Source organism: Magallana gigas, chromosome 8, assembly GCF_963853765.1.
Source record: "Magallana gigas chromosome 8, xbMagGiga1.1, whole genome shotgun sequence".
NCBI classification, from domain to species: domain Eukaryota; kingdom Metazoa; phylum Mollusca; class Bivalvia; order Ostreida; family Ostreidae; genus Magallana; species Magallana gigas.
The window spans coordinates 12,679,705-12,693,778 of NC_088860.1; the positions used below are offsets into that span (position 1 = coordinate 12,679,705).

Consider the following 14,074-nt stretch of genomic DNA (forward strand, 5'->3'; position numbering starts at 1 on the left):
ATTCCGGAATATTGCAAGGGAGATCACCCGTGAAATAATGATCGTCTGCAGGATACAGACGATCATGTCGAGACACAACATATAAAAGGAAGCCAAAACTTTGCAAGTTTAAAGATATTGGTAAGTTTATCTGAAGTCCTTTTTATCAAGTGCTAACATTACATGAAAAAAAAATAACGCTACAGTACAGCAGAGACATAAACGTAAGCTGAAGACAAGTGTGAATAAAAAAATATCTCCCTTTCCCCCGAGAGTTAAAAACCAGGCCTACTTATTATCTTATATTAATTAGGCCTACTTTCATTATGTAGTTTGTTGGGGTTATGCTCTCCGTGTGCCTTTTAGTGTCCAGTCTATGCCCGTGCGTCCATTATTCTTCGACAATGCCTAGGGGCGGATCCAGAAATTTTTTAGAAGGAGGGGGGGGGGCGAAAATTTTTCCTGAGACAGAGGATTTGTTGCATGGCACGCGACCAACAAATAGGGGTTGGGGTTGACAGACTTACCTCTATGTTGAAAAGCATAAATACTTAAATGGGGTAGGGGGTTTGTCCGCCGGCGCTGAATCCGCCTTAGAATTGGCGGCTTATCTTCTCCAGGCCCCACCGTCACAAACTTTCCTCAAGTGTTCAGTGACCTTAGACTAATTTTCTAGACATAGGGTCCACTTTATATCAGATATTTGTGAAAAATAACCTCTGGCCCATGTACATGTACTAGTATTCTACCCCATGATGCTCATATTTAACTAAAGCTTCATATAAAAAGTGCCTTTGGGTTAAGAGCGTGTGATCACTTAGAAAATAGTTTCAAGGTCAAAGGTGAAGGTATCATTGAAATCAAGTTTTGGACCTTAATTTCTTGTCCTCGGCCTATACATGCTCTGCCTTTAACCCACACCCCCTCCAAAAAAAAAAAATTAGATAAAAATCTGCCTGTAGATATGATGTGTGGTGACCTTGAATTAAAATTCAAGGTCAGATGTCATGGTCATCAGAGCAGATCCCTTTAAAAAATTCTCTTTTGGACCAATATTCTATATCCTTGGCAGATATGGTGTGTACATTGACATAGAATTAAGTTCTGTGTCATTTGTCAATGTGATGACAGACCTTTGGGTAAAGTCCTTTTCTGGAAATATATTTCTGTAACCTTAGCATTGTTTGCATTTTACTACCACCACAGAATATTTGGTGGATAAAGAATGTACATTGTTTTTGCACTAAATATCTAAGCCAGAGGTGTACGACAAAAGTCAAGGTCTTTAAAATGGTTCATCTTATGCTCTCTTTTTTTTTTGGGGGGGGGGGGGGGTGTATGGATTAAATGGGCGCTGAAGACCTATTGTTGAATGGTTCAGTCTTATTCAAACTGAGAATCCTAACTGTATTCGTTCTGTGCTTTACAGCGATGAAGAACAGTGTCTACAGCCAGATGTTTTATGGAGACAGCCAGGACACACGGTAAGGTATTCCTAGGTCGTCATGTATCATTATGATATTATATTGAAATGTTTACATACATCTTTAACACAATTGCTTTTGTGAAGTTTGTTTAAAAGTTCAGAAAAATTAAAATATTAATTGCCTACATATTTACATTCGCAATATAAAGATCAAGTGAAGTCGGAATAAATAATGTGAAGTTTTTACTGAATACAACAATCTAGAATATGTCTTTCACATTATAGATTTGGATACCTATTTTACACATATCATGAATCTCTTGCGTATCAAAGTTTTGGACATCCGCTCAGTCTTGTTTTTAAAGCAATATGAGCTGCATTTTTCATGTTGAATTTTTTTTCTCACTAAAATGTTCTTTTCTACTAAAATGACAAAAATATCATGTTTTTTTTTAAATTTCTGTTAGCCATATTTTTGGGGAAAAGGTCGTTAAGAAACCTTATTTGGAGCAAAATTGAATAATTGTCGTCCTGTACAAAAATTGATTTGCTTTATATTCCTTAGAAGAGAAATATTTCCTTAGACAAAATTTAATGATTTTTTCAAATCTCATTTATCATAAAAGTTTAAGTTATATGCAGACTTATCATACTAGCATGTTTTTGCAGCAAAATAAAATCTTAAAAAATACAGCTCATATTGCTATAAATGATTTAGACATCCGTTTACTTTGGTTTTAATGATTTAGACACCCGTTCACTTTTGTTTTTAGATGATTCAGACACCGTTCAGTTTTGTTTTTATAGATGATTTAGACACCCGTCCAGTTTTGTTTTTAGATGATTCAGACACCGTCAGTTTTGTTTTTATAGATGATTTAGACACCCGTCCAGTTTTGTTTTTAGATGATGCAGACATCCGTTAAGTTTTGTTTTTAGATATATCTTGAATAACAAAATGTCACAGATTAAGGCATATGCTTTTAGACGTATCGATTTTTATTTTTAGATGTATCTTGATTTTTTAAAACACATTTCAGATTTACACACCCACCGAGTAACGAGGGCGATGCTGACGAATTCGAAGATAACGAGGATTGCCCAGTGCCCGCGGCCCCGGGGGCCGATTTTCTGCCCGCATCCCAGTTAGATCCATTCATTGATTTTGAACCATCCCAGATATTCCGAAGCTCTCAAAATAAGGCATCAAAAGAAAAGGTTCTTAAGGAGATTCCAAATGACTCGTAAGAGATTCATAAAGCATATAGTAATATAAAGAATTTCTTGTATGATACAAAAGAGAGAAAAAGAAATGAAAACAGTTAACTCTAACAACAAAATATAAGGTTTTTCCTTAATAAAAACGAATCTTGTAACATGTTGCAAAAAGGTTTAGAAAAGCTTTGCCGAATAGAGTAGAAATATAACTGTACTTACTAGTTTTATCACAAAAATTGTTTGTGGCCATTTGTTTGCTTTGCATGTGTAAGAAGTTCAAGTAAGCATTGGTATCAGGTATGGGGTGTGCAAAAAAGAGAAGAATCTCAAGTCCAAAATAATATGAATTGGAATCATTTGTTTAGGTTTTTTGTCCGATATTTTTCGGTCCGGTAAACAGTGAAAGTTTTCATGACATGAATGCAATAATAAAAACTGTCTTTTTAAGATTCCGTACACCATCAGAGAAGACAAATCCTCCGATGGTTTCTCAATCCCAAAGAAGACAGCTATTTAAGCCGCCAACAAAAGCAAACCATTTTCAAGCGCCTGGAAAAGGAGAGAGCCGCACTTTCCAATCAAATTCATCTAATGACAATAGCGCGCTAAGATCTGGCACACTGTCAGATTCTGCAGCCAATCAGGATTTTTCACTCACACAACCTGGGAGTAATGTTCAGATCGTCTCACCATCTACTGTACCAGCTCTAAAAAAGAAATATTACACTCCATCTCCTCTTGTGTGTAAGTTAGGGGAGTTTGAGTGTGTTTTTTTGAATCGAACTCGTGTGATAAAATTAAAATTTTGCACTTTTTCACTATTCTTTAATTGACTTTGCAGTAAATCAAGGACAGAATGCAGGAGTTGAGTTGAAATCTACCAAAGAAATAGGTAAGCATACAGTTTTAGGTTTCTCCTGTTATTTCATTGGTTTATATAGTTTTCGGAAAAAAGGAATTCAAATCATTGATGGTATTCCATAATTACGGTATCTATATAAGAATAATTTTTTAGATATAAACCAACGCTGAATATAAATGCATGAGTATAAAGCAACCGAAGTATACGAAGTTACTTTATATTTCAGCCGAAAAATACAGATGTGTTTTCCCATTTCCATATTTTAACATTGTGCAGACCAAAGTGTTTGATGAGGTATATGATTACGGATATGATTGAATACGGATATAGAAAAAGCAAAGGATATTGCCATGCCAGTTTGATACTTTTTCGACCAATAAAAAAATTTAAATGATAAATATGATAAAAACAGTTTGATATAATTACAGATTTTCTACAAGGATTCCCCTATTGTTGTGTGCGCACCGACCGGTGCCGGGAAGACAGTGGTGTTTGAACTGGCGATCATCCGTCTCCTTATGAAAACAGAACATACGTCATTGGGCGCGAATTTCAAAATTGTCTATAGTAAGTCGGTTTTTTTATATCAGACATAATCACAATATATTTTTTTTCTTTATAAAAAAGTAATTATATGGATTGGTATATTCTGCGTCAAGCACATTATGCGATTAGGTAGTATATTTGTGATGTTCAATATAACGTTTGTTTTCCTCTCTATTTTACAGTGGCCCCAATAAAAGCCTTGTGCAGTGAGCGTTGTTCTGATTGGTCCGAAAAGTTTGAACGGTTTGGATTGAAATGTCGAGAACTGACCGGCGACTCGGAGCTTGATGATTACTACCAACTCCAGCAAGTCAACATCATATTCACAACACCGGTAAATACTTAACATCATATTAACAGCACCGGTAAATACTTAACATCATATTAACAGCACCGGTAAATACTTAACATCATATTAACAGCACCGGTAAATACTTAACATCATATTCACAACACTGGTACATGTGACTACTTCAGTTAACATATTATCAACTTTGTAATGGTAGAATATACTTGTAAATCATGCAGATTATTTCTACATTTATTTTAATTATTATTTTATCAGGAAAAGTGGGACAGCATGACTAGAAGATGGCGCGACAATACATTTATTGTGCAGTCTATTTGTTTATTTCTGATTGATGAGGTACATTTACTGTCTTGATAACAATATTTTTGTTCATTGTAATGCGACTTATTCCGATATTTCGTGGGCCTTAGTTATTCCACAGTTGTACAACTATTATCTTAAACTCTTTGCAATCAATACAAATCAGAGAACCCTCCCCCGAGATTGATGCTTAGAATACTTACATTTTTTATAATTATAAATATAGGTGCACGTTTTGAGTGACGCCTCGCGTGGTGCTACCATGGAGGCGGTGATTTCCCGGATGAAGACGATCCAGGCGTCAATGAATAGATGTTCCCCCGGATCCTTAACTCCCAGGCTTAGATTCGTGGCCGTGTCTGCAACCATTCCAAACATTCAGGATGTAGGGCTTTTTCTACCTTGTTATAGTTTTAAAGAAATATTATATTAAATGCCTTCACACATGTATAAAGTAACGATAACGTTGTCAATCTAGGCGTATATTTTACTAAGTGATATACGAATCACACACAAAAATAGTATTGTTATTAAATGCTTTTTTGTATGTCTGTTATATCTTGAAACAGATCGCCGAATGGCTGGGGGATAAAGTTCCTGCTGTTAATTTCAAGTAAGACGAAATCAAAATAAATTTAAGAACCTCATCATCAGGCACGTAGGAACAAGGGGTTTACTTTATTCTATTATCATTCTCCACAACAACATAAATTTTTAGACAAAAAGTCCCTTTTCTCTACATCGTTGAGACTGAATAAAACTGATATTGAAAGTTGACAATGAAATCTGATTATTAAAAAATGTTTCGACTTTTTGATTAAAAAAAAAATATTCCCATCCCGATCAGGAATTTGAGGTTTGGCGAAGTGAGATGATTTTTTTTATCATCAATTTCTTGTCAAACTTTTTTTTTAAAGAAGGTCTGCTCTAACCCCGCCCAACTTTGCAGAGCATTTTTACGTGCCCGACTTGTATGTTATTGCCGTATTCCGTAGGTTTTCCCAGAAATACAGAACCGCTTGTGTCTTGCAGTATGGATGACAGTTTGCGGCCTGTCCGACTCCGGAAGGTGGTGCTGGGATTCCCGTTTGACGAACAAAAAGGCTCGGACTTCCAGTTCGACATGTCCCTCAGCTATAAGCTCGCCAGGATCATTAACACGTACTCTGACAACAAACCAACACTCGTGGTATCCAACTTTGTTCAGATAAACTTTTAGTCGGCAACATAATGTATGGTATTATCACTTCCAGTCTTGCATGATGTTAACATATTTTCCTAGAAAATCGGATTAAACCCAATACGTGTATATGCTTTATTTATTGTAAAAAAGCAAAAAAAAAAAAAAGAAAAAAGAAAGCTACATGTAGATATTTTTCATGATATAGTTACGAGTATATTGTTTATTGTAAGCTCAGCAACTATTGTAACTAAGCATATTTATATACTTTTGGGGCTTCTGGTATAAATAATGTGTTAAAATCATCTTATGCTCTACATCTTCACACATTTACATTTTTTGTTTAGTTCTGCTCGACAAGAAAGAGTACCCAGCAAGCGGCAGAGATTCTGGTGAAGGACATTGGTAGTACCTACATAAAGACCTACTTCCAACGGCAGGCCCTACAGACATGTGCTAACTCACTCAAGGACAACAAGCTCAGGGGTGAGGTTATATACATTCTAAATGATTACAATAAATATAAAAAATCAATGTTTGTTTGCTGTAAGATGGAACAGCCACATGTATATACACAGATTATGTTTTAAAAATGTTTCGACTGAATGTTTGGACTAATTGATTTGAAGTTCTTTTCGTACAGGAAAGAAATCACTAATTTGTGAGATGTTTTGTATTAAATTTCTTGGCTGTATTTTTTAACTTTGCAAAACATTTTTTTTAATAAACAATTCATGTGAATATTATTTCAAATGAAAATGGCCTTTTTTCTGCGATCTTAATTCATTGATTCGCCCACGTTGTAGACTTGGTAGCCAGGGGAGTGGGCTATCATCACGCTGGTCTCGATGTCCACGACAGGAAAGCCATAGAGGAGATATTTCTGGAGGGCCAGCTGATGGTGTTAGGTACTGAGATATCAAAATTGTTTGCCACACCTTTGAAAATAAGTCATAAAATAACATAACAAATATTTTGTTTTAAGGAGTTATTTCCATGGTAATATTTTACCATTAATTCTAAGCTTACCTACACCTCCGTTTTTCAGTGGCAACAAGCACACTAGCAATGGGCGTCAACCTCCCAGCTCACCTGGTGGTTCTAAAATCCACGTCCTACTACAACCTGGGTGTTCACGTGGAATACTCGGACACTCAGATACTGCAGATGATTGGACGAGCGGGGCGGCCACAGGTATCCTACACCTAGCTTACTGGATAACTGGATAGGTTGTCTTCGTTGTAAATTTGTATGAAACCCAAGAGCCCCTTCCTATGACCAGCGCCCTAACTTCAAATCGTAAATCCGCCCCCTGAAAAGTATAAGGACATTATAAGTTATTTGAGTAGATCAATGGTTTAAAGTTCCTGACAGTTATTTTTGTTTTGGATTATTAAAACAAAATAAGGTAGAGTTTAGAAAATTGTTATCCAATTTTTTAAAAAGTTCCTATATAGTTAAATTATCATCATTTCATTTTTTAAGTAACTATTTTAGAAAAAAATCAGAATGGTATGTATGTTTGAGTAATTTATCAACTCCTGGCATGATAATTATTCGTACATGTAATTCATTAACTACAGTGACAAACCATGGATTTCCACTCCGTAAAGCGGAATGTTTTGGCTATATGAGTAAAGATAGTTATAAATTTATTTTCAGTTTGACACTACAGCCACTGCAGTCATCATGACCAAAAACCAAACCAAGGTACTACCTTATATTATCTACAATTTCAAGGTACAACGACTCCCTATACGAGAAATAAAGCTCACTGGTATGTTTATGCTCTATAAAACTATATTCATAAAAACTATTTCCGTGAAATGTTCCCAGAGGTTTGCTGAAAATGATTTATTTAAAAAAAAACATCGTAAGTCAGTTATTTTATGTAAAAGTTGAGTGTACAGATAGATATTGAATCTTTTACTAATTACTCGTAAAAGTCCGATATCCGTAAGTACATTTTTACACCATTTTGATATATCATTTGACTTTTAATTAAACTAGTCTCAAGATGGCTCTTTTTCTGATAAACATAATTATTAGAATTGAAAGAAATAATTTATGTCGGTTATGTACAGTGTTTGGTTAAATAAGAATTATTTTGTCCTCGTAATTATATTCATTATTACATGTATATTAATTTTATTCTTTTTTAAAGCAAAAATACGAATCTTTGGTGAATGGAACCCAGCTGATCGAGAGCAGGTCTGTTCAATTTTCTGAAGTCAAATCATTATTACAAGAAAATATTTTAGCATGCATATGCACCAGTATCTGATTTTCAGGAATTATATAACAACTCTTCATTTTGCAGCTTGCACAAGAACCTAATCGAACACTTGAATGCCGAGATTGTCCTGCATACAATCAACGACATCTCTATCGCCATGGAGTGGATTAGATATACATTTCTGTATATCCGTGTCATGAAAAATCCTAAACATTATGGGAAGTGTAGGAATAAAATGAGGACAAATAAGGAATTATGCCTATTTTAAAATTTAGATAAAATATGGTTCAAATTATATTATAGGTAAAAAGTGATAAAATGGGGTTGTTAACCAAATTTTTCAGAGGCATTTATGTTGGTACAAGTGTAAAACGTTCATATACCAGAAATGAGTAAAATTTATCCTACTCTTAAGTCTTTGACATATTTTAGTTCCGCTTCAAACTTGAGTAGATTTTACTCATCTCAAGACTTGTTTTTTTTTTAAATGAAAAGAAAAGTCAACATACAATTCTAGTATATTAAATAATCTCAGGTGGTCATACAGATTGAATCTGTCAAACGTTAGAGTAATTCGTTCTTACAGGTATGCCTTTGGGGATGAACAGAGAACAAATAGAAAAGAGGCTACAAGGTGAGGGGCGGATCACATAGGTTCTGTTGATATATAAAAACGATCCTGATTGAAAATATCAATATTCCTGGTATACGAAATCTTGAATATAAAATAAAAATAACTATCACGGCAAATATGCTGCAATGATTGATAAGTCTGCAATTCAAAGTTTTTAATTATAGTTTAGCGAAGTATCAATTATGTATGTACAAGTAATTATTTTTGCTATATCATTTCGAATACAAAACTTAAATTGCATTTGTTCGCAATTTATTGCGATAAAATCTGTAAGATAAAATAGAGAAGTAAAAACATTTTTGTTTAATAGATCTTTTATAATTACTGAAGTATATTTCGCATATCTTTCATTAAGAACTTTGTATGCGGAACTTGAACTTGTTGAACACACATGGAATGATCACTATGGACGACGAAACCATTGATGTCAAGTCCACGGGTTTGTTTGGGTTTTTTTTCATAAAAACATGGAAACACTTTAATTTGAAATAAACAATTTAGCATCACAATTAAGCATCTGAATGAATCCATATGATTATATTTAGTTTATTTAAAATAGCAGTATCTGAAAAATCTAGTATTAGTAATAATAATACTGTAGTATCTAATAACTGCTTAAAAGATGCATAATGATTCCATGTGTTTTGTAATGAATTTGAATCTTGACCGAATTCTGTATTTTAGAGCCAGGAAAACTAATGGCCAGATACTGTATTGCATTTGAGACAATGAGGAGATTTTCTAAACTAGGGCCAACAGAAACAATCGCTGAACTAGTGAGTTTTTAGAGATAACTATAAGCTGTTTTATTTGATTGGACTTTGTTTTAAATTTGGAAACAAGATAAAAATTTTCAACTTCTTCTTAATAATATAATTTTGTACAATTTTTTTTACTCCTGTGAATGACGTGTGTTTAAAGATTTCATACCTACTGTGTCATCTGAACAACAGAGTTCTGTTCCTCCAAAAGAGTTACTATAAGCAATTTATTTAAAATAAAATAGTAACTGTTGAGTTGCATTTACCTTGATTTAAGAATATAATTTTAAATGCATTGAAATTCAAAAGTTTCTTTTTGAATATACACCACGTAGTTTTTCTTTGAATTTTATCCAATGATTAAATTCATCCAATGTGGTTGTAAGTTGCACGAGATGTGTGGCTGTGATGAATTCTCGGAGGTCCAGCTCAGAAACAACGAGAAGAAAACATTGAATACTTTCAACAGAGATAAAAACAGGATCACTGTTAGGTAAGAGATTATTATCATAGCATTACATCCTCCAATAGCTTATCCCCAATGCCGTCTTTAGAATTCTAGACTACTAATAGTTGGATTTATTTTCTTCCTCGCAAGAAATCATCGCTTGTTATAGATAAATGAAGGAGATTTTAATATGAGTCTTTAATGTGACATTTCTGAAATATAATATGAGTTGACATATGAAATGTGGATTTTTTGGATTTTAGATTTCCTGTAACTGGTAAAGTAAAGACGAAACAAATGAAGGTCAATATGTAAGTATTCGAAAATAATTAAGATAATAATTAAAAAGTAACTAGATACATGTATATTTTACAAAATTCCTAAGAAGCTACATGCATATTACAATACTGCTATCGTTTGCTTTAATTGTTTTTGATAATTATCGCCGTTATACTTCAAGCCTTTTTATACTTTTGATTCGATTAATTACAAAAATGCCGACGTGAGTTTCAAAGTCACTACAAGGTCAAGATTTCTATGGCCCACCTTTCAATCGATACTTCTGTTATTTCAGTTTGATCCAAGTGGCTCTTGGTTGTCTTCTGCTGCAAGACTTCTCCCTACAACAAGACACCACCAGGATATTTAGGGCGGCCCAGAGGATGTCAAGATGTACGTACACTCCACAATGTGATATATTTCACGTACAGAAATAATCTAACGCAACCGAAACGTGTGTAGTGTCTGTATTCGAAACAAATGAGGATGGTATTTGAAGCGTAAATTTGCGTACTACTCTATGCATTTTAATTTAAGTCTTCGTTTCCTTATTAGAATATGCATAAATGTCGTTTTTCTTTGAGAATTAGAGACATTAATCAAAATGATCTTATCACAAAGTTAAAAGACGTTTCAAAAAGTTATTTGTAAAATGAAATAACGGTTATAGGTTTGTTTAGGAAATGCAAACATTGACTTTGAGAAGAGAAGAAGTGAAGAATAAACATACAATAATTATACTAGTATCTGGCTTTTTATTTTTTTGGATTAAATTATTTTTGTTTATTCTTGTAAAGGTTTAGTGGAACTTCTGTGGCTCAAAGACGAATATAAGTCTCTGTTGAGTGGTGTCCAGCTGATGAAATGCTTGAAAGCCAGGCTCTGGGAGGACTCCAGATATGTCTCTAAGCAGCTGGATGGAATTGGTATTTGACAACGTCACAACTTTAAAATGATTATCATTTATACATTTCATAAGAATCGCGCCATTTGCAGATATATTAATAAAAACAATATCGTCGAGTAAAAATCGTCTCTCCTCCAGCATCAACTGGACACATAATTGTAAAATTCTTCAATGTTGTCGACAATGAGTTCAAATTATTATACTAGGAAAAGTTCAACTATTCGATTACACTTTAAGAACAACATTTGTAATATGATGTTAATGTGTACAATTCAAAAACAAACACCGGCATATGTGATCAAATATTATTTATAATACGACTTTTAATCTCATAGCTCATTACTTTTCTTTTAAAGGACCAGCGCTTTCAAACGCTCTGGTCAATGCCGGCATAACAACTTTTCAGAAGATTTCCGACACAAATCCTAGGGAACTAGAATTGGTATGAGAAATTAAACACCGTTAAATATAATCAATTAAACTTTCATCCCTGTTTTAATTGTGATATTTTCTTTTTTAAAGGTCTGTAGAAATCTACTGTCTAGAACAGATAGCTTATAATATCTTGCTTTTCTTAGATTGTCAACCGGCATCCACCATTTGGAAACCAGCTGAGGGATATGGTATCCGGACTACCAAAATACGAGTTGACTATCGAACAGGCATGTTCATGTATTTATATATTTCAAATATAACACTACCAGAACTATATAAACGTAAGCTTCCTGTTATTAGTGTGAAATATTCCTACGACAGTTGATATATTAATTATGGAGGATTGTTTTTTTTAAAGACAGGTTATTACCGTATGTTAATTTATTTAATGTTATTAAGGAAGTCTCCACTGAGGCTTCGAAAATCAAACCATATAAGATTTGATGAAACAATCTTCTTCTAGGACTATCAAGAAGCTAACCGTTAGGTACTACATACATTTATGTCATGCAATCTGTCTGTCGGTTTATTACCCCCTTTGATAGCCTCGCATTTGAAATCGTTCTTGCTACAGGTTAGCAAATACAGCGAAGACATGGCTGACATTGTGGTACACCTAGTTATCGCCAACCCGGAAGAAGTCGGCACGAGGAGGACACTTCCGGAAAACCACACATGCGTTCTTCTCATAGGAGACGAGGACAACAGAGTTGTATATAAGAGGAAGATAATGTAAATAAATTCTAGTTTTGTTTATAATCATGCAATCCTTTAACAGAGGATTGCTCTTCTCAATTAAAAAAAATTCTCCTTTTTATACAATGAAGTCTTGCATAATTGTTTCCCTTATGAAATCAGGGATGCATATTTACTGAAAGAACATGGAATTACGAAGAAACTGGAGGTCAGACGGTCAGAGAAAGGACCCAATCTGTTTATCAACCTTATCAGCCAAGAATGGGGTACAGGCCATTACTTCAGAACTGCTTTGCAGTATTTACAATAGTTCTTCCTTTTACTCACACAAAAGAAAGTTGTACAATTTCTTAATGGTAAAAGTAAACAAAAGCATTTATCCCTTTTTTGCAATATTGTCATGACATATCTAAGAGATGATGCTTTATTTTGGATTCATGTTATATATATATATAATGTCATATTTGAGAAGAATTTCATTTTCTGTCCAGTTGGACTTGATGTGCAGAGCACGTATACTCCTTATTACATTGGGGCAAAGAAAATATCAAACAACGCAAACTCTCTGGAGTCGACTCAGACTAGTCAGGTACTAATAAATTCTTACAAACATTTGGAGAGAAAAAATACACCAGTCATCAATGAAATGTGAAATCAACATTTGAAAATTTTCTAAGAACATTAGTATCTTGCAGTACAATGGTAAATATTGAATTTTAACAATATGGTAAACGTGCAAACAGTTAAAGTTACACATTTATAGTGTATGGTATAAAATGAAAGGAGAATCTCGGGAATTTCACGTGGAAAATTATGTATATCTACGTACATTGAAGCTACGTGTACATATGATATTTTGATTTTATGAGCTATATATGCTTTAAACTCGAAAATAGAAAGCCACTTTATATAAAGTCTTGCTTAAACAACTTTACACTCTTGTAGCAAAACAGAACTCCCTCTGCTTTTTCTGCTTGCACCGAAGAATGTGGCCACCGCTGTGTTAATAAGGCTATGTGTGGTCACGACTGCTGTCGAAATGGTGTCAATAAAAGGAAGACACCCAAGACCAGACCCAAAACTCTCCAGGTCCCAAAGCACAAACCTATGGACTCCTATGTTAGCACCTTGAAAGACAGAGTTTCACAAACGCAGAATATTGCAAAACGATTAAAGGTATATTGTATACAACATTAGATCATGCATAGATTAAAGATAGTTAAGGAGCTGACAAAAACATATTTTTGTATTACTTTCAACTCATATGAGCTTGTTTAGTTTAATAAATTCAGCCTTTCTTTCCTTTTAATATTTTTGATCACCTTAATTTTCATAGATGGCAGGTAACAACACGTTTTGCACCAAATTGGACTTGAATAGATTTGCATACAGTCCTCAAAAGAGGAAAGTAACCAGTTCTCGCCCATGTCAGCTTGCTCAAAACACAAATGATGATGACGTTGAAGAAACATGCTTAGATGAACTGGAAATGTAATTTGTTTAGATATTAATAAAATTTTTAAGTATTTTACTTTGCTGTCAACTAGCAGAAAGAACTAATCATAGGTTAAACTACATGAATGCATTTTGTTGTCTGGTTTTTGTTTAAAGGTTAAATTCAAGAAGTGTTTATACGGACCAAGCAAACAAGGATATAGCTCCCTCTTGTAGTAAAGACTGGACTGATTTGGACATCTATTTGAAACATAATGCGGGTGAAAATGCAATCTCTAAGTTAACTCTATGCATGCACATATCACATGCACATATCAGCTTTTCAATATTTGTAAAATTCAATTCTTTTTTTAGTTGAGGATGAGATGCAGTGTGGTTATGAAGAAGATGATCCAGGTTAGT

General features: G+C 33.9%; 1 protein-coding gene across 2 annotated transcripts in view; it reads left to right on the top strand.

The window, feature by feature from the left end:
- Positions 1–14,074, top strand: part of LOC105328946 (probable ATP-dependent DNA helicase HFM1) — a 23,596-nt gene continuing 9,522 nt past the window's right edge. For both annotated transcript variants that reach the window (XM_066070261.1, XM_066070260.1), the window contains exons 1-34: positions 1–120; positions 1,409–1,463; positions 2,446–2,649; positions 3,072–3,367; positions 3,465–3,515; positions 3,712–3,779; positions 3,914–4,052; positions 4,214–4,365; positions 4,597–4,677; positions 4,868–5,026; positions 5,211–5,254; positions 5,674–5,830; positions 6,169–6,307; positions 6,628–6,729; positions 6,870–7,015; positions 7,484–7,531; positions 7,986–8,032; positions 8,142–8,274; positions 8,643–8,691; positions 9,047–9,130; positions 9,376–9,467; positions 9,839–9,945; positions 10,164–10,211; positions 10,475–10,572; positions 10,977–11,105; positions 11,443–11,528; positions 11,665–11,748; positions 12,096–12,253; positions 12,380–12,483; positions 12,709–12,806; positions 13,163–13,393; positions 13,554–13,708; positions 13,829–13,932; positions 14,027–14,068. In XM_066070261.1, the coding sequence (XP_065926333.1) occupies positions 1,411–1,463; positions 2,446–2,649; positions 3,072–3,367; positions 3,465–3,515; positions 3,712–3,779; positions 3,914–4,052; positions 4,214–4,365; positions 4,597–4,677; positions 4,868–5,026; positions 5,211–5,254; positions 5,674–5,830; positions 6,169–6,307; positions 6,628–6,729; positions 6,870–7,015; positions 7,484–7,531; positions 7,986–8,032; positions 8,142–8,274; positions 8,643–8,691; positions 9,047–9,130; positions 9,376–9,467; positions 9,839–9,945; positions 10,164–10,211; positions 10,475–10,572; positions 10,977–11,105; positions 11,443–11,528; positions 11,665–11,748; positions 12,096–12,253; positions 12,380–12,483; positions 12,709–12,806; positions 13,163–13,393; positions 13,554–13,708; positions 13,829–13,932; positions 14,027–14,068 (3,688 nt within the window). In that variant the 5' untranslated portion in view covers positions 1–120; positions 1,409–1,410. The remainder of the gene's footprint in view (positions 121–1,408; positions 1,464–2,445; positions 2,650–3,071; positions 3,368–3,464; positions 3,516–3,711; positions 3,780–3,913; positions 4,053–4,213; positions 4,366–4,596; positions 4,678–4,867; positions 5,027–5,210; positions 5,255–5,673; positions 5,831–6,168; positions 6,308–6,627; positions 6,730–6,869; positions 7,016–7,483; positions 7,532–7,985; positions 8,033–8,141; positions 8,275–8,642; positions 8,692–9,046; positions 9,131–9,375; positions 9,468–9,838; positions 9,946–10,163; positions 10,212–10,474; positions 10,573–10,976; positions 11,106–11,442; positions 11,529–11,664; positions 11,749–12,095; positions 12,254–12,379; positions 12,484–12,708; positions 12,807–13,162; positions 13,394–13,553; positions 13,709–13,828; positions 13,933–14,026; positions 14,069–14,074) is intronic.